Raw genomic sequence first — 24,225 nt, 5'->3', positions numbered from 1 at the left:
TGGTCTCGATCTCCTGACCTCATGATCCGCCCGTCTCGGCCTCCCAAAGTGCTGGGATTACAGGCTTGAGCCACTGCGCCCGGCCTTATTTTTTAATTTATTTTGAGACAGTCTCATTTGGCTGCCCAGGCTGGAGTGCAGTGGGGCAATTCAGCTTACTGCAACCTCCATCTCCCGGGTTAAAGCAGTCCTCCTGCCTCAGCCACCCAAGTAGCTAGGAATACAGGTACCCGCCACCATGCTTCGCTAATTTATAAATTTTTAGTAGAGACAGGGTTTCACCATGTTGGCCAGGCTGGTCTCAAACGCCTGACCTCAAGTGATCCACCCACCTCGGCCTCCCAAGTTGCCGGGATTACAGGCGCTAGCCACCGTGTCCAGCCTATTTTATTTGTAAAGGAAAACTGGAATCTTTTTCTGCCCAGGGTTACAGCAGGAGAAATGTAATAGACCAGCAAGGCTGCTCTCAGGAGAGGCCTTCCTCCCCTCTGGAGGGCAAGACATCCTCATGGGGTGTATGAGGATGTCATATACCCCATGAGAATGTAACAGAATGTAACAGGAATGTAACAGAATGTAACAGAATGTTACATTCAGAATGTAACAGGAAAAAGCGAGTGACTCCAAAGACAGCCACAGGTGTGGAGTCTGGAAATGAAAATCACAGATAATCCACTCCCCTTTGTGTCTTCCAGCCCCATAATGTCACCCCATTATAGCCCAAGACCCTTCCTGTACCAGGAGGGCCCCCATAGGCTCTCATCCCCCAAACCGGCCTGCAAGGTGTGTATTAAACTGATGGTGACGTTGTGACTGTCCAGATGGGCCCCTGAGTGAAATGGGTCACTACTGATAGTTCCCTGGTTGTCCTGGGAACACTAGGGTGTATGGTCACCCTAACGGTTGTGCTGGATTGATAGATAGGGTTGGTCACTTGCCCCAGGCCGATGGCTGGTGTGCAGCAGGGCTGAGATGTTCACTGTGTTCTGGCTGTTTCCACCGTACCACATTGTTCCCAGCCCTGTTTTCTTTCCACCCCACTTCCCATGACTTGCTTACACTTTGAGATGTGGTGCTAGTAAATCTTAGATTCCCTTGGCCTGTACTGCCTGCCTCTGTTACAAATGCCTTAGAGTTTGGGGAAGAGATGGAAAGATCTATACAATGTAAAGCCAGAGAATTTTAACTTTTTTTTTTTTTGAGATGGAGTCTTGCTCTGTCACCCAGGCTGGAGTGCAGTGGCGCGATCTCAGCTCACTGCATCCTCTGCCTCCTGGGTTCAAGCAGTTCTCTACCTCAGCCTCCCAAGTAGCTGGGATTACAGGCACCCACCACCACACCCGGCTAATTTCTTTGTATTTTTAGTAGACAGGGTTTCACCATCTTGGCCAGGCTGGTCTTGAACTCCTGACCTCGTGATCCGCCCACCTCGGCCTCCCAAAGTGCTGGGATTACAGGTGTGAGCCACTGCACCCGGCCTGAGCATTTTAACTTTTTATTGCTCTAAAGTTGCCATTAGTTTGACCACCTAACAAATGAATGAGCTGTAGTGGGTTGCTGGAGAGGTGATGCTTAGCGTCCGAGTGTTTTGCGCTGGGCCTCTGTGGTCCTGGTGGCGGGTGATGGTATGCCCCTGCTCCCCTGCCCTGACTGCACCCTTTTTCTCCTGGCAGTTGTCCCTGGGGATGAGCCCAGGGAGAAGATGGACTTGGTCACCTACTTTGGAAAGAGACCCCCAGGCGTGCTGCACTGCACAACCAAGTTTTGTGACTACGGGAAGGCTCCCGGGGCGGAGGAGTATGCTCAACAAGATGTGAGTCTTCCCCAGGGACACATGGGGGAGGTGGGAGGTTGCAGGAGAAGGGGCTGCGGCATCTTCTGGAGATAGGTACCGGTGCCAGGCAGGGACCAAAACCAGATGGCAGCTCAAGAAAAATGGCATCTCCTCCTCCTAGCTCCCCTGTCCCCAGGCATAGTTGCATAGACCTCAGCCGCAGGTTCTAAGGAGCCTGCCCCCAAGGACCTCCGCCTTCTGCAGATTCATGGAGAATGCTGGTCTGCAGTGGGCTCCTGCTCTGGCCTCTCTGAGCCTGTTTTACCTTCCAAAGACTAGGAGTCCCTCACCACCAGGGAGCCTGGTGCACTGAGGTCCCCAGGTCTGAGGTCTGGCCTGGCCCCAGAGTGAGGGAGTTTCATACGATAGTGAAGCTTATTGGCTAATGGGTATGAGACCTTTCTGCGCCACACAGCTGGCACCTTACACCCACACAGCCACTGACAGTGATCCCTGAATGCCAGGCATGTCGCCCAGATCCGCACAGTCTCCAGCCTCCAAGTGTCCACCCTCAAGTCCACTCTCCCACTTCTCTGCCTAGGTTATTAGCACAATCATTTGTCTGTTCACTGGAGTGTCCTTCCAAATGGAAGCTCCCTGAGGGCATTTTTAGGTTTCGTTGACCCCTGTGGTTCCAACACCCTAGCATAGTGGAATGAATATGTAACAGCTGAGCTGCCATCCCTAACCATACCTTCATTTAGCATTTATTAAGTACCCATTTCATGCCAGACACTGTTGGGACAAGGGATCGTGAGCAAAAATAGAAAAGCTTTTTTTTTTTTTTTTTTGAGACGGAGTCTCGCTCTGTCGCCCAGGCTGGAGTGCAGTGGCCGGATCTCAGCTCACTGCAAGCTCCGCCTCCCGGGTTTACACCATTCCCCTGCCTCAGCCTCCCAGGTAGCTGGGACTACAGGCGCCCGCCACCTGGCCCAGCTCATTTTTTGTATTTTTAGTAGAGACGGGGTTTCACCGTGTTAGCCAGGATGGTCTCAATCTCCTGACCTCGTGATCTGCCCGTCTCGGCCTCCCAAAGTGCTGGGATTACAAGCTTGAGCCACCGTGCCCGGCCAGAAAAGCTTTTATGCTAAGATGGGATGGGCTTTCTCAAAGAATCAGATAGAAGCAGACTTATCAGATGGGAACCAAAGTGTAAGAGCAGGTTTCCATCAAGGGCAAGTCTGACCTCACCCTGCCCTCCAGGGCGCTGCTTGGCCAGGGGAAGCTGAGCAGTGCCAACCAGTGGCAGCTGCTGTGTGCGTGCACACCCTTGTGGGCTCTTCACCTAGTCACTCCCATAACCACATTAACTCTGAAGTAGGCTCTGGTTCTCCCTGTTTTATGGGTGACGAAGCCAAGGCACCGAGAGGTCAGCCAGCCTGCTGAGGCCGGAAGCAAGTGTGCAGGGAGCTGGGCTCCCTCAGGAAGTCCGGCTCTCCCCATGTGGCCCTGTCTGAGTGCCTTTGCGTTTCTCACTTGAGCCTGGAGCACCCGGGGAAGGTACGTGCCGCAGGTGTTAGCGGATGCTGGGCCTATACCCGACCCCTGCTCAGCTGTGCTCACTTCTGTTAGACTTCCCCTCCTCTTCTCCAGGAGGGACCCCCCCCCCGGGTCAGCTGTTCCTCAAGGGCCCACCATCTCCAGCTTGGGCCCCTCTTTCTCACTCTCCCCAGGTGGTAAAGAAATCTTACTCCAAGGCCTTCACACTGAGCATCTCTGCCCTCTTTGTGACACCCAAGACGACTGGGGCCCGGGTGGAGTTGAGTGAGCAGCAGCTGCAGTTGTGGCCGAGTGATGTGGACAAGCTGTCACCCACTGACAACCTGCCGCGGGGGAGCCGCGCCCACATCACCCTCGGCTGTGCAGCTGACGTAGAGGCCGTGCAGACGGGCCTTGACCTCTTAGAGATTCTACGGCAGGAGAAGGGGGGCAGCCGAGGCGAGGAGGTGGGCGAGCTAAGCCGGGGCAAGCTCTATTCCTTGGGCAATGGGCGCTGGATGCTGAACCTGGCCAAGAACATGGAGGTCAGGGCCATCTTCACGGGGTACTACGGAAAAGGCAAACCCGTGTCCACGCAAGGCAGCCGGAAGGGGGGCGCCTTGCCGTCCTGCACCATCATATGAGTGTTCTCACCACCACGTATGCCCCTAGAAGGGAAGGGGAGGAGAGGGAAATGTGCCCTCTGCTTGATCCTTGTTTTGCGATTTTTTTTTTTTTTTTTTTTTCCTCTGGGTTTAGGTCCAGAGGTCAGAAGCCATGTGTCAATTTTATTTTTTTTTTTTTTTTTTTTTACTCAAAGTTAACTTACCTGTAACTTTTTAAAAACTTGTAAAATAACTGACCCTCCCTTCCTGTCCGCCCTCTTCCCCTCTAATGCTCACACTCCCAACACAAGGTGGGCGGGGAGGCACCATTCAGGAACCTGGACCAAAGCTAACGAGGCTGGACCAAGCCAGGAATGGGGCCACAGCCAGAACCCCCAGCCCTACTTCCAGGTTCTGGTTAGCTCAGCCCCAGCCCAGCCGCTCTGCCCAGAGCTGGGCGAGTGGGGAGACACCTCAGAACCCCGCAAAACCCACTGACCAGAGGCAAAAGGCAATGGGGCTGAGGGTAGTTTTCCATGGTCACAGAGAACTAGTGGTGGCTTTGAGAAAGGGAGGACCTCTGGGCTTTGATTCCATCTCCTTGTCTTTTTCTTTCTTTGTTTTCAGAGCCAGGGTCCTGCTGTCTCCCAAGCTGGAGTGCAGTGGTGTGATCATGGCTCACTGCAGCCTCGAACTCCTGGGCTCAAGCCATTCTCCCGAGTGATCCCATTTCTTAATCAGCATAGCCCCAAGAAGGCTGGGGCTATTTACCAGGGTAGAAAAAGGAGCTTACCTCCCACCTTTGGTCCTAAGTCCCTGCCCCCTCCCCGTACACCGTAACTAGGTAACAGTTTGATAACTAGGGAAGAAAGCAGAACAGTTAAGCAGCCGCCACATCCCCGCTGGCTGGGGGCCTCACTCCAGGAAGGGGCTGGACTGGCCGTCCTTTCCAGTGGCGTGACTCTGCTGTGTAGATGGGGAGATGGAGGCCAGAGGCAGCACCCTGGTGAGGAAGCTCCAGTCCTGCTCTCTACCCAGCCCGTTCTGCCTCCATGGTGCCTCTGGAGGCCTCTGGGTCTCCTCTAACGGGGGCTGGTGGGCACCAAGAGCCAATGGAGTAGACCCCTGGCTGGTAAGGGCCAAGTCCCACCGGTTGCTTCTGGGAAGGGGTTTCTAACACTGGTCTATGTGCTGTGGTTCCTGGGGTGCCCTCCACTGCCCTCTGTTTAGTAACAGGGCCTTGCTAATCAGGTTGTCACTCAACAAAAGTACTTTGGATTTAAGTTACTATCCTGGCTTTGCCCAACCTCAGCAACTTGTAAGACTGATAATGAAATAAATCATGTTAATCCTAGCTGTGTGCAATCTCTCTTACCCTTCTGTGCCCAGCTCAGTCTTCCCTAGGGCTGCATGTATTAGGACTGGCTTTGTCCCACAGCTTGGGGCCATCGGTCCTGTCTCCCCTCTGCTGGCCGGGCACAGCTGTGGTGAGGTTGGGCAGCTGAACAGTGTTGGCTTTCATGAGGAGGCAGAAAGCAGAGGCTGGCCTGAGACTCATACAGAAGGTGGGGGTTGGCTGGGTAGGAGGGACATGGGGCACAAAAGCCTCTCATCCCCCATTAACCAGGGCACCAGGCCCACAGGTGTCCTCAGCCCACTGGATCAGAAAGCTCTCAGTAAGACCTGAAGCTCCTGGTATGGGTTTCTCCCAGTTCTCTAGGGAAGGCCACCTGTAGGTCACTGCAACTTCAAGCACCAGGGAAGACCTAACATTTGAGTCCCTTCCAGGCCATCAGAGGCCTAGTCAGCCACAAGGGAAACTTCCCAGGCCTGACTTAGGCATCATTTCACCATGGCTAAGGCACCAGCCGGGGAAGACTTGAAAGAAAGGGGCAGGAGCTCAGATGAAGAGAAATCCTAAGTTACCTTTCTAGGTCAAGGCCTGTCCCTGGCCATCTCTGAGCTTCAGCTAGAGCTTCAAGTCTCTGTCTAGAGCTCCTGGGAAGGCTACTTACGTTGAACACCATGCTTGACAGGACAGCATGGTGCATGCCGCTGCATCCGTGAGCAGCGTGTCTCCTGCATGCAGAAAGGGAGCAGAGAAGGCCAGGGGTTTTTGCTAAAAATAGTGAGTGGCCAGACCAGAGCTCTGGAGCCACCTGTCCCACTTCAAACAGGTCTCGGGGTCAGGAGGCAGGGTTTTATCTCTGTCTACCATCTCCCTCAAACCCACACTGCAACAGGAACTGTGAGAGCCTTTGTAAGTAAACTGCCCTGTCTAGGTCAGTACCCACCTGAGCTTTAGACGCACACAGCTTCTAGTGATTTCTGGGGCCCCACCGTAAAGTGAGCATGCTTTCTGAACTCGCTTCTCCGTGACTGATGTCAGGCTGGGCCCAGCGGCACAGCCAGGGCCTGCCTAGCACTCACATGCTGGACAGGTCTGGGAGAGGCAGAGTGCCCCACCTGCCACTAGGCTTGGTGCCCACAGCCCACCTGTGGCAGCTTGCTGCACCCGAAGTCCAGGTCGGCCTCAGCTCTGGCTCACAGACTATGGAGACAAAGCAGATGCCAGAGCAAAGGGCCAGAAAGGGTCAAAACATTTTATTCTCTTCTTTTTTTCTTTTTTAATAAAGTTAAACAGTAAAACAAAAATTCACAAGCTGCCTCCCCGTCCACCCCGCCTCCCTCCCCTGCCCGTGGTCTTCGGCATTGGTTCCCTTTGCTCCACCCCACTCACAGAGACACAGGGCATCCAACTGAGAAAACAAAACTGCTCTAAGTACATGGAGACGTGATGAAGGGAGGAGGTGAACTGTTTCCACATTCAAGATTAAACTGAGTGAATCTGCATTTTCTGGGTTCTGGGTGGTTGCCCTTCATTAGCCAAATTGAAAAAAGAAACTCCCTGGACCAGATGCTGAAAGAGAAAAGAAGGGCTTGGTAGTTGGCTCTGGATTTTCTAGGGAAGATCACTTTGCTCTGATTATGGAAAAGTCTTCAAGGGTTGCTTCAAACTCAAACGCAGAGAGAAACTCTGTGGGTATCAAACAGCTCAGGCTGTTTTGGGGTGCAAGAGGGAGTAGGTGACCATATTATACGTGGGCAGCTTCTAAACACCTTTGCTCCTGCAGAGAAGCCTCGGTGGTAGGCAGTCAGAGATGCCCCTTGACCCTGCAGAGATGCAGTGGCTAAAGGTCCCAAGGCAAGGGGTGCCCTCCTGTCTTCATCCTTAGCAACAGCCGAGTGGATAGATGCCATGTTAGATGAGAATTCAGCCGCCCCCTCTCATGGCCCCTCTGACTCCCGAAGAGCTGCCTAAGTGGCAGTGAGTGTGTTGGCCTGTGATCTGGGAACTCCCAGGAACAGCAGGCCTACCTACCTTCAAAGCTGAAGCCGCCAGGACCGCCGAAGAAAGCCTTGAAGATATTGTTTGGATCAAAATCTGTAGAGCAAGGCAAGTAACATGGAAGGGAAGAAAAGGTGAAAAATTAGAAATGTTTGAAGAGAACTGATGACACTGAGAACAGATCTCCAAAGCTTTCCTGGAGAGTCTCACTCCCTCCTTTCCCAACACTTCAGACTGCAGGTGAACCAAGCTGCCCCACCCCGTGCAAACATGCTACCTGATCCCACTCCTAGGACATGTTCCCTTCTCCTTCCAAGTGCTGCCCCAAAGGAAAGCTTTCTCTGCTTCAGCTTGCTTTGCTGGGCTGTTTTCTCAACAAATGGAATGCCATTTGCACTTACACAAGACTTTCCCCATATTCTGTCTCCCTATAATGCTGGAGCGGCTACTAAAAAGGATAAAATGTGTCACTGAAATGTTACCAAAAATAAATATAAGAACAAGATCTAGGATTTACTGTATTTGATTCCATGTCTTTTACTCTGTAGACTCTAGGCTAGAAAAAAAGCTAGGGTTTATTAGCTGGGCATGGTAGCTCACACTTATAATCCCAGCGCTTTGCGAATCTTGAGGTGGGAGGATTGCTTGAGCCCAGGAGTTCGAGACTGCAGTAAGCTATGATCACAACACTGCACCCCAACCTGGGTGACAGAGCAAGACTTTGTTTCAATAACAACAACAACAAACCAACAAAAACACCTACTAGGTGCAAGGTACTGGGTACTTTGCATACATTACATTAGTTAATCCTAGTAATGATTTGTCAGGGTATCATTCCCAACTAATACGCAACAAAACATATGTAGGTAGTTCAAGTAAGTTGCCCACGATCACATGGCAGTGAAAGCAGCAGAACTGGAAAATCCAGCTCCTGGCTGACTGTGCACTTTTGCGAGGCCACAGCATGTCTGATGGCCCTGACTGACTTCCCAAGCTACACAGAAGGACTGATCCCCACCAGGTGATCCCACAGCCACCTTGTGCCCAGAATGAGTTTCTCTGCTTGCAGCTGCGTATCTTCCTGGGCCTCCCCTGCTTAGTGAATGACCCCAAGAGTCAGCTATGCCTGTCACTCTCCCCAACACATCTGAATAGCAACCAGCTCCTGCTGAGTCCACCACTAACTCCCCGACTGTGCCCTCCTATCCTTTCCTACCTTTTGTCTTCCTTCCATCTCCATCCTCCTTACACCCTCCAACCACCACCTCCTCACCTCTATCACAAATATATTTCCAGAGCCAAAATCTGGTCCACAGTGCCCCTATTTAAAACTCTTCACGGCCGGGCGCGGTGGTTCACACCTGTAATCCCAACACTTTGGAAGTCCAAAGCGGGCGGATCACAGAAGTCAGAAGATCGAGATCATCCTGACTAACAAAGTGAAACCCTGTCTCTACTAAAACCCAAAAAATTAGCCAGGCGTGGTGGTGGGCACCTGTAGTCCCAGCTACTCAGGAGGCTGAGGCAGGAGAATGGCGTGAACCTGGGAAGCAGAGCTTGCAGTGAGCCGAGATTGTGCCACTGCACTCCAGCCCGTGCAACAGAACGAGACTCCGTCTCAAAACAAAACAAAACAAAAACTCTTCACTAGCTTTTGACTGCTGATAGCTCTTCTTAACTGCTGGGCAGAGGAACATGTTTATTATGGTGAACCTAGGTTTATTAAACACAAATCCCCCCACACCGAACTGGAGAGGACTCAGCATTATCTATATAGCACCATCGTTCTTATTTTAGATTCTGGCCGGGCGCGGTGGCTCACACCTGTCATCCCAACACTTTGGGAGGCCAAGGTGGGCGGATCACATGAGGTCAGGAGTTTGAGACCAGCCTGGCCAATGTGGTGAAACCCCATCTCTACTAAAAATATAAAAATTAGCCAGGTGTGGTGGCAGGTGCCTGTAATCCCAGCCACTCAGGAAGCTGAGGTAGGAGAATTTCTTGAACCTGGGAGGTGGAGATTGCCGTGAGCTGAGATTGCACCACTGCACTCCAGCCTGAGCGACAGAGTGAGACCCTGTCTCAAAAACATAAAAAAAAAAAAAAACAAAAATAAACAAATAAATAAATTGCAATAGAAGGCCAGGCACAGTGGCTCACGCCTGTAATCCTAGCACTTTCGGAGGCCAAGGCCAGCAGATCACTTGTGGTCAGGAGTTCAAGACCAGCCTGGCCAACATGGTGAAACCCCATCTCTACTAAAAATGCAAAAATTAGCTAGGCATGGGAGTCGGTGTCTGTAATCCCATCTACTCAGGAGGCTGAGGCAGGAGAACTGCTTGAACCCGGGAGGCAGAGGTTGCAGTGAGCCGAGATTTTCTTAGTGGAAGAGATGGTAGGTCTGTGCACTGTTCACAGGTCAGGGCCTCTTTTTTTTGAGACGAGTCTTGCTCTGTCACCAGGCTGGAGTGCAGTCCAGCCCAACGGCGCAATCTCGGCTCACTGCAGCCTCCGTCTCCTGGGTTCAAGCGATTCTCCTGTCTCAGCCTCCCAAGTAGCTGGGACTACAGGCGTGCGACACCACGCCCAGCTAATTTTTGTATTTTTAGTAGAGATGGGGTTTCACCATGTTGGGCAGGTTGGTCTCGATCTCTTGACCTTGTGATCTGCCTGTCTGGTTCTTTCAAAGTGTTGGGATTACAGGCGTGAGCCACCATGCCTGGCAAATTTTTGGGCAGACAACTTATAGTGAAGACTGACTGACTGACTGAATTAATTAATTTATTTTTGAGAGGGAGTCTCACTCTGTAGCCCAAGCTGGACTACAGTGGCGCAATGTCGGCTCACTGCAACCTCTGCCTCCCGGGCTCAAGAGATTTTTGTGCTTCAGTTTCCTGAGTAGCTTGGACCTCTGGCATGCGCCACTATGCTCAGCTATATTTTTTGTATTTTAGTAGAGAGTACAATTTTTTTGGTATTTTATATGTTGCCCAGGGTGGTCTCGAACTCCTGAGCTCAGGTGATCCACCCGCCTTGGCCTCCCAAAATGCTGGGATTACAGGCGTGAGCCACTGTGCCCGGCTCACAGGTCAGGACTTCTTATCTCTGACAGCCCACAGTGAGCAACAATATTGACAATAGCTGTGCTTTATATCATGCTAAGTCTTTTGGGAAATTAAAATCTGTGAGTGTTTATAGGAATGTATGACACACATAAATGTCAGCATACACTTTGCAGTGGGTAAAGAAGAACTTCCAGATAATAGGAAAATGCCCATATTCCTTACCACGTACAGCCCTCATGGCCGCTGAGCTCTGATCCAGCTACTTGCTGGCCTTCCACCACCACTTGCCTGTAGCACCCTACCCCTTTATTTTCCTAGACCGAACCCCCTGCAGATCCCCAAAGGGGTCACGCTTTGCTTTTTTCGGGGGGAGGGATGGAGTCTCACTCTGTTGCCCAGCCTGGAATGCAGTGGTGCCATCTTGGCTCACTGCAACCTCCACCTCCCAGACTCAAGTAGCTGGGATTACAGGCATGCACCACCACACCTGGCTAATTTTTCTTTTTTCTTTCTTTCTTATTTTTTTAAATTGAGACAAAGTCTTGCTCTGTTGCTCAGGCTGGAGCACAGTGGCACGATCTCAGCTCACTGCAACCTCTGCCTCCAGGGTTCAAGTGATTCTCATGCCTCGGCTTCCCGAGTAGCTGGGATTACAGGCGCCTGCCACCACACCTGGCTAATTTTTGTGTTTTAGTAGAGACAAAGTTTCACCATGTTGACCAGGCTGGTCTCAAACTCCTGACCTCTGGTGATCCACCGGCTTTGGCCTCCCAAAGTGGTAGGATTACAAGCATGAGCCACCACACCCAGCCTAATTTTTGTATTTTTAGTAGAGACAGGGTTTCACCATGTTGGTCAGGCTGGTCTTGAACTCCTGATCTCAAGTGATCTGCTCGCCTCGGCCTCCCAAATTGCTGGGATTACAGGCTGGAGCCATGGGGCCATGCTTTTCTGCACTTCCAAGCCTTCCCTTACTAGCGCTCGCCTCCTCAGAGCTCACTGCACACTGTGAACCTGCCACACTTGACTGCATTTGTTTGACTCCATGTCTATTACTGTTTGGACCAGGGATCAGATTTGGCCCAAACAGACTCTCCCTCTGGAGCATCTTTGGAAAAAATTCGAACATTCTGCAGCTGTCAAATTCATCCCAGGCTGCCCCAGCCAACTCACCACCCATATTCATGCCCTCCTCATCTAGGTCCTGTCCACTGTCATAGCGAGTCTTTTTCTTGGGATCAGAGAGGATAGTAAAGGCCTCTCCAACTTCCTTGAACTTCTTCTCCTCCTCCTTCTGAACCTCAGCACTGGCTCCACTATGCCGATCTAAAGTGGGGAGTAAAATAACAACTCAGAGGAAATCAAAGTTTCAAGAAAACAAAATTTAAGAGAAAAGCCACTTTATGTCTGATTTTGGAATTTGGCATTTCCCAAAATTTGGAGTCTGCAACACCTTATTCTCAGGTGAAGAACCTCTCCAAGGTGTCACCTCTGGACCAAGTCTGGCAGTTGGCCTGCCCTGCAGGTTCTTCCCACTGAGCCCACTGCCCCCACCTACTCTACCTGGATGGTGCATCAAGGCCCGTTTCCGATAAGCTTTCTTGATTTCGTCCTCAGAGGCATTCTTGTCCACTCCCAGAATCTTGTAGTAATCTTTCCTCTTACTTTTCTTCAGTTCCAGCTGTGCATTCTTTAGGAGCTGTTTGTGTTCTAGAGGAAGACATCTGGCATCAGTGGACAAATCTGACTCTGGTGTTTCCCTCACCGGGTCTCAGCCCAGCTGCCTGGGAGTTACAGGCCTTGTTAACCATGCCAGGGACTTTTACAGTGCTTTCTTCTGGAGATTAGAAAACAATCTACTCAGACAGGCACAGTGGCTCATGCCTGTAATCCCAGCACTTTGGGAGGCCAAGGCGGGCGGATCACCCGAAGTCAAGAGTTTGAGACTAGCCTGTCCAACGTGGTGAAACCCCATCCCTACTAAAAATACAAAAAATTAGCCAGGCGTGGCGCCATGTGCCTGTAATCCTAGTTATTCGGGAGGCTGAGGCAGGAGAATTGTTTGAACCTGGGAGGCAAAGGTTGTAGTAGTTAGCTATGATCACACCATTGCACTCCAGCCTGGGTGACAGAGCCGGACTCTGTCTTAAAAAAAAAAGAAAAAAGAAAATCTACCTAGACTTAGGTTCCTTACTTTAGCCTCACCACACAAAAAAGGAAATGAAAACGACAGGGAGGATCTGGAACCAGAAAACAGGTGCCTCATGCCTCAACCCAGGATCTCTGTTCACTTTTTGTTTTGAGATGAAGTCTCACTCTGTCGCCCAGGCTGGAGTATAGTTAAGCAATCTTAGCTCACTGCAACCTCCGCCTCCCAGGTTCAAAGAATTCTTGTGCCCCAGCCTCCTGAGTAGCTGGGATTACAGGCGTGTACCACCATACCTGCTAATTTTTGTATTTTTAGTAGAGACGGGGTTTCGCCATGTTGGCCAGGCTGGTCTCAAACTCCTGATCTCAAGTGATCCGCCTGCCTCAGCCTCCCAAAGTGCTGGGATTACAGGCATGAGCCACCATGCCCAGCCTTGGTTCACTTCTTTCTGGCTGGTGATCAAATAAGTTCTAGGTACATCCCTTATCCCTGAATCAAACTACCTTGTGTACAGACTTATGGCCTACAAAGAATTCCACACAGTTCCCTGAAAAACAAATGCTTTTAAACTTACCTTTCGTTTTCTCCGTCTGATACACTTTTTCATAGTCTCGTACTGCTTCTTCATACTGTTCTGTGTCCATGTAACTGAGAAGGAAATACAAGGCAATATAGCACTCAGACATAAACAGCAATGGTTCTCAGGATCACTCTAAGGCAAGAGGCATGGCTCAAGCAAGAGACACACACTTTTGGTAAGATGCTTCTGAAACAGGAGCCCTTAATCTAGCAGTGAAAGAAAATTAGCTATCAAGTCCTCGAGGAAATAAAGGCCGCATGGCACTTGCACCCACCAGCAAAGTGATGTTCAGCTTTGAGCAGAAAGTAATCAAGAGGAAAAAGTTCCTTCTGACACAGAGCCACCTAAGAGGTACTGGACTGCCTTAGAAAAGGCAATGTGAAGGGATCTACTTGATTACTTTGGGTTGAAACACACAAGAGAAAAATTATCTAGTGAATAAATGGGTATGAAAGAGCTTTGAAACCTATAGTGCCATAAACATGCAGGACTAGCTACAATCCAGAGTAGAAGTGGGATTAGTGAGTCACTAAAAGGATCAAGTTCAACGTGGTGGCTGCTGGCAAATCCCTCCACTAAGACCAATCAATGAGAGACGTAGGTGAACGAGAGAGAAAAGGGAATTCTAAACACAGGTTGGCTTTTATTTCGGTAGCACAAAAGAAAGGAGGGGCCCTTGGCCCAAGATTGGAGGAATCAAGCTTGATAGGATGATTGCCAGATCTTTTTTGTTATTGTTGTTGAGATGGAGTCTTGCTCTGTCACTGAGGCTGGAGTGCAGTGGTGCGATATCGGCTCACTGCAAGCTCCGCCTCCCAGGTTCATGCCATTCTCCTGCCTCAGCCTCCCGAAAGCTGGGACTACAGGCACCCGCCACCATGCCCGGCTAATTTTTTGTATTTTTTTTAGTAGACCTTGTGATCTGCCTGTGTCGGCCTCCCAGAGTGTTGGGATTACAGATGTGAGCCACCGTGCCTGGCCAACTGCCAGATCTTTTAAGTGTCTCTTCCACAGAAGCAAATGGCATTTTTCATGCCCAGATAAAATCACTGGCACCAAGGCTGGCCTACCAATTAACGGCTGTGGTAGGAGTTCCAGAGACAGCCACTGTCAGCTGGGGAAGGGGAAGTGATCATGCAGTACAGCTAGCTGCTGAACAAGAGATTCAGTTTCTTACACTGCTACCACCCAAGCCCAGTTTCTTTCTCTCTCTCTTTTTTTGAGATGGAGTCTTGCTCTGTTACCCAGGCTGGAGTGCAATGGCACGATCTCCACTCACTGCAACCTCTACCTCCGGGGTTCAAGTGATTATCCTGCCTCAGCCTCCTGAGGAGCTAGGATTTCAGGCGTGTGCCACCATGCCCAGCTAATTTTTTGTATTTTCAGTAGACATGGGGTTTCATCATGTTGGCCAGGCTGGTCTCGAACTCCGGACCTCGTGATCTGCCTGCCTTGGCCTCCCAAAGTGCTGGGATTACAGGCGTGAGCCACCGTGCCCGGCACAAGCCCATTTTCACAAATATCACAGATCCCCACCAGCTTGGAGGCCAGGGCAGGAGAGTGCTACCAATGTGGCTGGCAAAAGAGAGGCCCAACATCTTTGGCATATTTGATTTTCTGGTACCATTTTGATTTATGACTTTAAAAAAACCAATGACCTGCAAACACAGGACATAAATATTACATTAGGAGTTCAGAATCAATTTACAGAATAAAATGTAATATAATTTGAAGTAAGAGAAAATTGATACTTTGATACTGCACTCCAGACTGGGTGACAGAGCTGGATCCTGAATTTAAAAAAAAAAAAAGGAAAACTGATAGCTGATAGCCCTGGGTATAGAATGGTGTAACAAATGATTAACCCTGATGAACTTTCTTTAGGTCTATATGTAATGTATTAAACAAACTATACCAATTTGCATTTTTACTTCATGCTTTTTAAAACTCAGGGATATCCTCACATTTTAATTTTGTTTTAAAGTTGAAGTAGAGGCCGAGCGCGGTGGCTCAAGCCTGTAATCCTAGCACTTTGGGAGGCTGAGATGGGCGGATCACAAGGTCAGGAGATCGAGACCATCCTGGCTAACACGTTGAAACTCCGTCTCTACTAAAAAAAATACAAAAAACTAGCCGGGCGAGGTGGTGGGCGCCTGTAGTCCCAGCTACTCGGGAGGCTGAGGCAGGTGAATGGCATAAACCCAGGAGGCGGAGCTTGCAGTGAGCTGAGATCTGGCCACTGCACTCCAGCCTGGGTGACAGAGCCAGACTCCGTCTCAAAAAAAAAAAAAATAAAATAAAATAAAGTTGAAGTAGAAAAGTAAATAGGGCTTTAGGGAGGAAGGGTGAACTCTAGTTCATGATGGCATGTGTAGCAAAGATGTGCGGGTGGCATCTCCCCAACTTTAGGGTAAGTTGAGGCAGGCTGCAGCAGTGGTCAGGCCAGAGGTAAGAATTTGGCCTGAGCTAATCTCCAGTACTTCTTGTCAATTCCAGCTGCTTCAGGAGATTGTTGCCAAATACTCAGCCAGCTGAACAGGGCATGCTGTCTCCCCTGTAGTGATCTCAGAGGCAGAGCCACTCCAAGAAGGGCAGTTCTGTTTCTACCACAAAGATAAGAAGTTGTCTGATCAAACCAATTCCTTATTTTTGTTTCTTGCACATAAACAAAGAAGAAAATAATCCTCCATCCAATTATCCTCCAAGCAAATCAAGAATTTTCTATGGTGTGGGCTGGGAGCTTGCTTTGAAAAAAAAAAAAAAAAAAAAAAGGCCGGGCGTGGTGGCTCATGTCTGCCTGTAATTCCAGAATTTTGGGAGGCCAAGACAGGCAGATCACTTGCAATCAGGAGTTTGAGAACAGCCTGGCCAACATGATGAAACACCGTCTCCACTAAAAATACAAAAATTAGCTGGGTGTGGTGGCATGTGCCGGTAATCCCAGCTACTTCGGAGGTTGAAGCAGGAAACTCGCTTGAACTCAGGAGGTGGAGGTTGCAGTGAGCCAAGATGGTGCCACTGCACTCCAGTCTGAGCGACATAGCCAGACTCCGTCCCAAAAAAACAAAACAAAATAATTTTTCTCTTCTCCTTCCATCCCCTGGCATTCCATATACAGAGCATTCCACTAAGTCGATACAGTATCAAGTATCTAGCCACCGCCCCCCCCCCACTGGACATGTAGGTGATTCTCCCCATGCCTTTTTTTTTTTTTTTTTGCTATTATAGATGAAATTGCAGTAAACACCTTCATGTATATAGCATTTTGCATCTGTTAAAGTCAGTCTTTGGCTGAATCAAAGGGTGCTCTTTTTGTCTTCCAAAGCTTCTGCTTCTGTGTGCCAGTGGTTTGCAAAGATGGAATGACTGACAGTCGGTCTCAGAAGTTATAATTCCATGTATGTTTCTGTTGGACAGACTTAGTCATTGACTTAGAAATTCACTTTAAAAAAAAAAGCATCACACACAGCAGCAGTTTTCCTATTTTAATTGAGATAATTTTGAGAAAACTAAGTGGGAGGTAGTCCATGAGATATTCTGTACCACTGATGAGCCAAGGAAGCTTAAACTACTGGCTCATCAGGCGTCAGTGACAGCATCTGTTCTTTGGATGTGACATTTTATAAGGAGTGGAGCAGGTGCTGGAGGATTAGTATACAACAAATACGTCTTCTTTAAAGAACTTTAAAGACGGGAAGTTCTTCTCCACCTAGAGAATCATCTGAAATCAGAAGAGGTGGATTTCTCAGAAAGGTTTCTCCTAGCCCTGTTCCTATCTGGAGAAAATCAGCTGGCGGGTCTAAGAGTAAGTGGAGCAACTATTCCAGGGAGCACCCTGACTCTGGCGCAAATCTGAGCATTAGAGGTAGGCACATCCTGGCTTATAATCACCCTGTCAGACACAGAGTGCCCTCCACTCAAAACATTCAAGCAGAGAGTAGCCATCCAGGGTATTTCGAAAGGAAGTTCCTTTATCCTGGGAGGCTGAGCCGGATTACATCTCTTCCAACTCTAAGACTGTCTTCCCTCACCCAGAACAAACAGCATGAAATACAACTCAAAACTGTCTCTAAGAGTTACTTTCTCTTCCAAGCACCATACATTCATTCAACAAAACATTTACTCAGTGAGCACCTATGTGTCAAGCACTGTGCCAAGTTAGAGCATAAGTGTACAACACAAAATAAAATCTCCAAAGGAAACGGATTTAAACTTTAACAAAAGGCATTTGGGTCAGGCATCAGAGGAAACTTACTGACCGTGAGGGGCGTTAGACACAGGCATGGGAGACTGAGGGAGCTTGTGCAATCTCCTCCGCTGGAGGTCTATAAAGATAGTCTAGGGCTGGAACAATCCCACCTAGAGGCAGGGGGAAGGACCAAATGACCTCACAACATCTCTGGGTCTGCTTCGTCATCCACAAGGCAATTCCCCTGAGGCCAGCGGCAACTCCCACTTCCCCCCACCCACCAGAGGCACTTACCACTGAGCTCTTCTCAAGTAGGCTTTTATGTAAGTGTCATCAAGCTTCACTGCATTTGTGCAGTCTTCTATTGCATCATCTAGTTTCCTAAGCTTCAGGAGAGAGAGAGCAATCATACTTCACATCTTTGGTGACTGAGGGAGCTCAGAAGCTGTGAGCATGGCTTCAAAACTCTAAGAGGATCAGTCATGCTGGCCCCCTAAATGTCATATTAAGTTTTAGTTCTTTGACACCAGGACTATGGACAGCAACTTCAAAACTGATTTCTCTTGTATATGATACAAGACAGGCACATTTGTCTTCAAGGATAAACTACCTTTACCATACCATGTTAGTGCCCAGTGAAAACATGGACATAGCAAGGCTGGTTCCTGCCCTCCTTTATTCCAGAGGCCACCTAGAGGGATCAGAAATCACTCTGATTTTTAACTGCTAGAATTCTGCAAGGGCAAGGAGTCTACTTTTTGTTTCTCATGTTGTGTAGGGCCACAAAAGCACTCAGGCCATTTTCAACCATGCATGGTGACCATCAGTTACACTGGAGAAAAACAACAAGCTTGCCTCACACTCTTCCTCCAAATCACTCCTAAAAAATAAATGATCACTTGCATAAGCAAAACAACAACAAAAAAGCAACAGTAGCTGCTTAAGATTATCCCACAGCCCCTAGCCATTCTCTTACTGGAGGAAAGGGACCTTAAAGAACAGGTGAGAATATCCTTGCAAATTGTCCAACTGCCCTCAAATTCCATGCAGATGACAAAAGCTTGCCTCTTCGAAGGGAGTTCCTAACAAGCTATTAACCATAACAACTTTTCCTCTTTCATCTTGCTCACCCTCATTGGGCAGATTTCCCAAGACCTTTTGATGTCCCTTAAAAATATATCTACAGGCCCCAAGATCTAGATCAAGAGCTTACCTTGGAATTAACCGTACCCCGATTACAGTAGAGTTTAGCATTTGTTTTTATATTGTTGGGGTCTATCCCCAGGGCTTCTGTGTACAGTTCATATGCTAGTTTGTAATTTCCTTCCTTAAATGCTTTATTCCCATCTTCTTTCTTTGCTTTGAGTGCTTTGGCATTCTACAGAAAAAAGCAAGGGGAAGATCAGTTCATATCCACAAAGCCTCAGACCACTTGCACAGAGAAGCCAGAGTTTCTTTTTTTTTTTTTTTTTTTTTTTTTGAGACGGAGTCTCACTCTGTCGCCCAGGCTGGAGTGCAGTGGCCAGATCTCAGCTCACTGCAAGCTCTGCCTCCCTGGTTCACGCCATTCTCCTGCCTCAGCCTCCCGAGTAGCTGGGACTACAGACGCCGCCACCTCGCCCGGCTAGTTTTTTGTATTTTTTTAGTAGAGACGGGGTTTCACCGTGTTAGCCAGGATGGTCTCGATCTCCTGACCTCGTGATCCGCCCGCCTCGGCCTCCCAAAGTGCTGGGATTACAGGCTTGAGCCACCGCGCCCGGCCGCCAGAGTCTATTTTCAAGTTCTTGGCTTATGGTAGCTAAGCATCACAGAGCCCTGCCAACCCCCAATCTGGGCTATCTGTTGCTCATTTGAGCTTTCTATAGAGTGGACAGGAAAAACCAAGAGTTACCAAAAAGACCTATGTTACTGGGTCTGCCTCCACTTCCCAGGGCAAGTATTACTATCTATCTTCACTGAGGGGAAAAACAAAACAAAACCTTCTTAGATATTAAAAGCAGCCAACCCTATATGATCGAATTTACCTTTAGGTAAATAAAAGTAGTCCTAAAACCATTTCTAATAAAGACCAAGCATGCTTGCAAAGCAGGAGGAAAGACTATGACATTCCTTGCGATTCTAAAACCTTCCCCTCTAGCCATCTTAAAGGTCCCAAAAGGAAGCTTTCTTTCCCAGTTAGGTGTGGTGACTAGAACTTACTCTGCAGGCAATGCAGGCTTTCTCGTGGTCAGGAGCCATCCTGAGAGCCTGTACGAAAAACTGAACTGCCTTCTCAATACAATCTTCATAATAAAGGCAAAGACCTCGTACATACAGAGCATCTGCATTGGTGGAATCCATTCGTAGAATGTCACTGCAATAGTCAGAAAAGGGCACACTGAGCTGTGCTTTAGAATGTCCCCACCATTACTACCATTGTGGCCAGTTTTTTCCTTGACCATGTGTCTAGCATTCAAAATATCCAAAGGTATACAGATTCCCAAGAACTGTTCCCAAACTTTCCCCAAATAAACTACCTGTAATTATCTTTAACACACATCTTGTGTCTTACAATCCTCATTAAACTAGAAACTACAGCCCACAGGGCCATATCCTTTCTGCCACTGGTTTTTGTAAATAAAACTCTATTGAAACAGCCACACCTATTGGTTCATCTATTATCTAGGGCAGCCTTTGCACTGCAATGGCAGAGTTGAGTTAGTTGCAACAGAGACCCTATGGCCTGCAAAGGCTATAAAATCTGGCCCTTTGCAGAAAGTTTGCCAACCAGTGGAGTAGGAGGAAAAGTACTACCTTAAACAAACAAACAAAAACCACAAAAAACTCCCACAACGCAATCTGTTCTTTCATATATAGCTCAAGTACCTGCTATACTACTATACTCCTGTATACCCTATGGGTTTTCAAAGCTGGTCTAATCTTTGACTTGAAGTCTTAAGAGGGTCTCATCAGCGGTAGCTGGCCTGCTCTGGGGACCATATCCTGCCGGATACGGTGAAGCTGCCGGACACCATCAGACCAATGGTATCTGGCATTTTAATGCCCAACTGGCCTGACTGCATACCTAGCCACAGACTGTGCTTCTGGATAACGACCCAGCATTGCTAAACATTCTGCCTTGAGGATTTTGAAGCGATGGCAGGCAGGGGCAAATTCTAGGGCACGGTCCATGCAGAAAACAACCTGTGGGGAAGAAGAAAACAAATAAGGCTCTTCATCAGGGACTCCAGAAGCATCTTCACTTCAGTTTAGTCACAGGAAACAGACTCAAAGCTCAAAGAAGTCTTTGGGTCTACTATTAAGTAATATCAAAGTTTAAAAACATACCTAATTCATTAAATAAATGCACTGAAATGAGGAGAGCAAAGATTCCAGGGGATAATGAGGACAGTGAACATTTACTGGGTGCCTTTATATATGAACCCATTTAGTCCTCACAACAACAATTTTATGAAATAGGCAATATTATAACTTTTTTTTTTGGAGACAGAGTCTCGCTCTGTTGCCCAGGCTGGAGTGCAGTGGCGCGATCTCGGATCACGGCAATCTCCGCCTCCCGGGTTCACACCATTCTGCCTCAGCCTCCCGAGTAGCTGGGACTACAGGTGCCTGCCACCATGCCGAGCTAATTTTTTTTTTGTATTTTTAGTAAAGACAGGGTTTCACGATGTTAACCAAGATGGTCTTGATCTCCTGACCTCGTGATCTGCCCTCCTCAGCCTCCCAAAGTGCTGGGATTACAGGCGTGAGCCATCACACCCAGCCTTAAAATAGTTATTTTAAATGGTTCTAAATAGGCTACATCAGATTACTATTCCCAACATGCCACTATACAAACCACAAGCCAAGGAGCTCTCACACACACAAAAAGGTGGGGATTAATTTACTCTTTCAGCCTCATAAACCATCTTTTTACTAGTTTGTCCTCTGAGCTTTCAGTTTTGGTTTAGCTGCTATTTATTCCTGGGAGAGCCTTGCTGAATCACATTCACTCCAAGAATAAATGAACCAAAGGAGAAATGTGGTGTTAAAGGACACCTATTCCCTCTAAGAATCTGGCCGTGGGGATCAGGAAGAGATAAACTCTGAAAATTTACAAGCAGAAAAATTCAAATTCCATCAACAGGAGACTGGTTAGATAATATGGGACATGAATATAATGGAATACAATGTAGTTCTAAAATAAAATGAAGAAGCTCTTCATGTACTAATATGGAGAGTTCCAAGAGCTATTCAGTAATTTTTTTTAAGGTGCAGAACTGCCAAAAAGCATACATCTTTCATGCTAAGTAAAGGTAGAAAATCCAGGATCTGGCCGGGCGCGGTGGCTCAAGCCTGTAATCCCAGCACTTTGGGAGGCCAAGACGGGTGGATCACGAGGTCAGGAGATCGAGACCATCCTGGCTAACACGGTGAAACCCCGTCTCTACTAAAAATACAAAAAACTAGCCGGGCGAGGTGGCGGGCGCCTGTAGTCCCAGCTACTCGGGAGGCTGAGGCAGGAGAATGGCATGAACCAGGGAGGCGGAGCTTGCAGTGAGCTGAGGTCCGGCCACTGCACTCCAGCCCGGGCGACAGAGCGAGACTCCGTCTCAAAAAAAAAAAAAAAAAAAGAAAATCCAGGATCTTTATTTTATATATGTACAACAAAACTACAGAAGAAAATAGAAGACATAAGAACAGTGGTTAGCTTAGGGGAGTGAGAACTGGGCGAAGAGAGGACAAGTTGGAGGGGACACTCGTCACTAAATATTTTTCATACTTTCTAACTTTTGTTTGTTTTTGTTTTTGGGATGGGGTCTTGCTCTGCTGTTCAGGCTGGAGTATTAGTGGCGCAATCATAGCTCACTGCGGCCTTGACCTCCCAGGCTCCAGTGATTCTCCTGCCTCAGCCTCACGAGTAGTTTGGACTGCAGGCACATGTCACCATACTCAGCTAATTTTTAAAATTATCTGTAGAGACAGGGTCTCAATAAGTTGCCTAGGCTGGTCTCAAACTCCTGGCCTAAAGTGATCCTCCTGCCTTGGCCTCCCAAAGTGCTGGGATTACAGGCATGAGCCACTGCACCTGGCAATACTTTCTAGTTTTTGAACCATGAATAGCACCGATTCGAAAACTGAAATTTAAAACAGAGCAAGTCAGTAAACTCTACCAGCTTACCAGCTGTTCACTGAGAAGACTTTCTGCAGTGTCACACAGCAGTGACAGGAATGCCTCTTCTTCGGTGGCACGGGTTACTGTCCTGAAAGTTTTTTTTTTTTTTTGAGATGGAGTTTCGTTCTTGTTGCCCAGGCTGCAGTGCAGTGGCATGATCTCAGCTCACTGCAACCTCTGCCTCCTGGATTCAAGCAATTCCCCTGCCTTCGCCCCTAGAGTAGCTGGGATTATAGACATGCACCACCATGCCTGGCTAATTTTTTGTAGTTTTAGTAAAGACAGGATTTCTCCATGTTGGTCAGGCTGGTCTCATACTCCCGACCTCAGGTGATCCGCCCGCCTTGGCCTCCCAAAGTGCTGGGATTACAGACATGAGCCACCGCGCTCGACATGTCCTGAAAGTTCTAAGGACAATATGAAAACTTAAGCATTACACAGGTAGAGTTGTGCTAACTGTCCTGCCCCCCTCAGATGGAAAAGGAATGAGGGGGCAGGAAGAAGTCAGTCAAAATGTCAGCAGCCACACCCCGCTGCCTTCACAAGGACCCCGTTTTGTGCAGAGCTGGTCCTGCTCATCATGGGGCTCATCAGCGCCTCACTTCCCACCCCCACCTCCCCATGACTAGGGACAGCTGCAGGCAAAGAAGATCTTTTGTTTCTTCCAAGTTCATCTGTTTCCCCTGCCAGGATCATAATTCTTCATTTGTGACATCACCATGAGCTACAGTGGGGGGGCTGGGATGTCACAAACAGAGGATTCTGTCACAAACTCAGGATTCTGGCTCCAGAGTAGGCAAGAGAGAAAAGAAACCCAAAAGACTGCCTCTCAAGACAAAGCTTTTGCCTATGTAAACCTCAGAAAACGTGACAGTAGGCAGAACTGCTTTCCAAACACACACACGCCAAACAAAACAAACTTACGAATTACACTACAAAGACAACTGTGGTTATTAAAACCAATGGACAGAAGAGGGATGCTAATAAGTTACTGCTGGGACTATGCAGAAGCTAATCAGATATATACATTACCAAATAAAAGACTATCAGTGAATGTGAATGATTCTTAATGTACCTGCTTATCAAACATTTACTGAGCACATGCTCCAAAAAGCACTGAGCAAATTCCCACATATGAAGTGACAACTTTGTTCTTTGGACAGTAGTCACAAACTTAAGTGAAGCAGAAAATCTCTCCTGATCAGTGGTTTTTAACCTTTTGGGGGTTATCTACCTCCCTTTCAGAAACTCAAGTGAAAACTATATCCAAGCACCAGCTAAAGAAAGGAGTTATATAGATAAAGTATAATAACTGCGAGGTCTAGAAAGATATCTAGAACTTTTGGCCAGGCGCAGTGGCTCATGCCTGTAATCCCAGCACTTTGGGAGGCCAAGGCGGGTGGATCACCTGAGGTTGGAAGTACGAGACCAGCCTGACCAACATGGAGAAACCCCATCTCTACTAAAAAAATACAAAATTAGCCGGGCATGGTGGCGCATGCCTGTAATCCCAGCTACTCGCTTGAACCTGGGAGGCGGAGGTTGCAGTGAGCCAAGATCGCGCCACTGTACTCCAGCCTGGGCAACAAGAGCGAAACTCCATCTAAAAAAAAAGAGAGAAAGAAAGGTATCTAGAACTTTTATACCTTTCTCACATTTCAGATGTCTACCCCTTTGACATGTAAATTTTCAAGAACTACCACACAGTCTAACATCTAAAGACAGTCTAATGCCAAAAAGAAGGGGACGACAGGTTAAGCACACTATTCAAAAATGTAAAAGGGGCCTCTCCCATTTTTGTTCTTTTTTTTTTTTTTTTT

At 48.2% G+C, this 24,225-nt stretch overlaps 2 protein-coding genes across 6 annotated transcripts in view; one reads left to right on the top strand and one right to left on the bottom strand.

Annotated features, from left to right (window-relative positions):
* CNP (2',3'-cyclic nucleotide 3' phosphodiesterase) overlaps positions 1-4,055 on the top strand; it is a 7,988-nt gene extending 3,933 nt beyond the window's left edge. For all 3 annotated transcript variants that reach the window (XM_011929743.1, XM_011929742.1, XM_011929744.1), the window contains 2 exons: positions 1,674-1,813; positions 3,508-4,055. In XM_011929743.1, the coding sequence (XP_011785133.1) occupies positions 1,674-1,813; positions 3,508-3,957 (590 nt within the window). In that variant the 3' untranslated portion in view covers positions 3,958-4,055. The remainder of the gene's footprint in view (positions 1-1,673; positions 1,814-3,507) is intronic.
* Positions 4,056-6,502: 2,447 nt separating this feature from the next.
* DNAJC7 (DnaJ (Hsp40) homolog, subfamily C, member 7) overlaps positions 6,503-24,225 on the bottom strand; it is a 53,487-nt gene continuing 35,764 nt past the window's right edge. For 2 of the 3 annotated variants that reach the window (XM_011929738.1, XM_011929740.1), the window contains exons 6-14: positions 20,315-20,433; positions 19,450-19,603; positions 18,464-18,628; positions 17,545-17,636; positions 13,056-13,129; positions 11,896-12,042; positions 11,506-11,658; positions 7,301-7,363; positions 6,503-6,838 (exon numbers count right to left, since the gene is read on the bottom strand). In XM_011929738.1, coding sequence (XP_011785128.1) covers positions 6,801-6,838; positions 7,301-7,363; positions 11,506-11,658; positions 11,896-12,042; positions 13,056-13,129; positions 17,545-17,636; positions 18,464-18,628; positions 19,450-19,603; positions 20,315-20,433 — 1,005 coding nt within the window. In that variant the 3' untranslated portion in view covers positions 6,503-6,800. The remainder of the gene's footprint in view (positions 6,839-7,300; positions 7,364-11,505; positions 11,659-11,895; positions 12,043-13,055; positions 13,130-17,544; positions 17,637-18,463; positions 18,629-19,449; positions 19,604-20,314; positions 20,434-24,225) is intronic. The other variant, XM_011929741.1, reaches the window with a different exon arrangement.

The sequence above is a fragment of the Colobus angolensis genome, unplaced genomic scaffold (assembly GCF_000951035.1).
Source record: "Colobus angolensis palliatus isolate OR3802 unplaced genomic scaffold, Cang.pa_1.0 Scaffold83, whole genome shotgun sequence".
NCBI classification, from domain to species: Eukaryota; Metazoa; Chordata; class Mammalia; order Primates; family Cercopithecidae; genus Colobus; species Colobus angolensis.
Note: the sequence above shows the minus strand (reverse complement) of the source record. Positions and strands in the feature narration are given on the sequence as shown.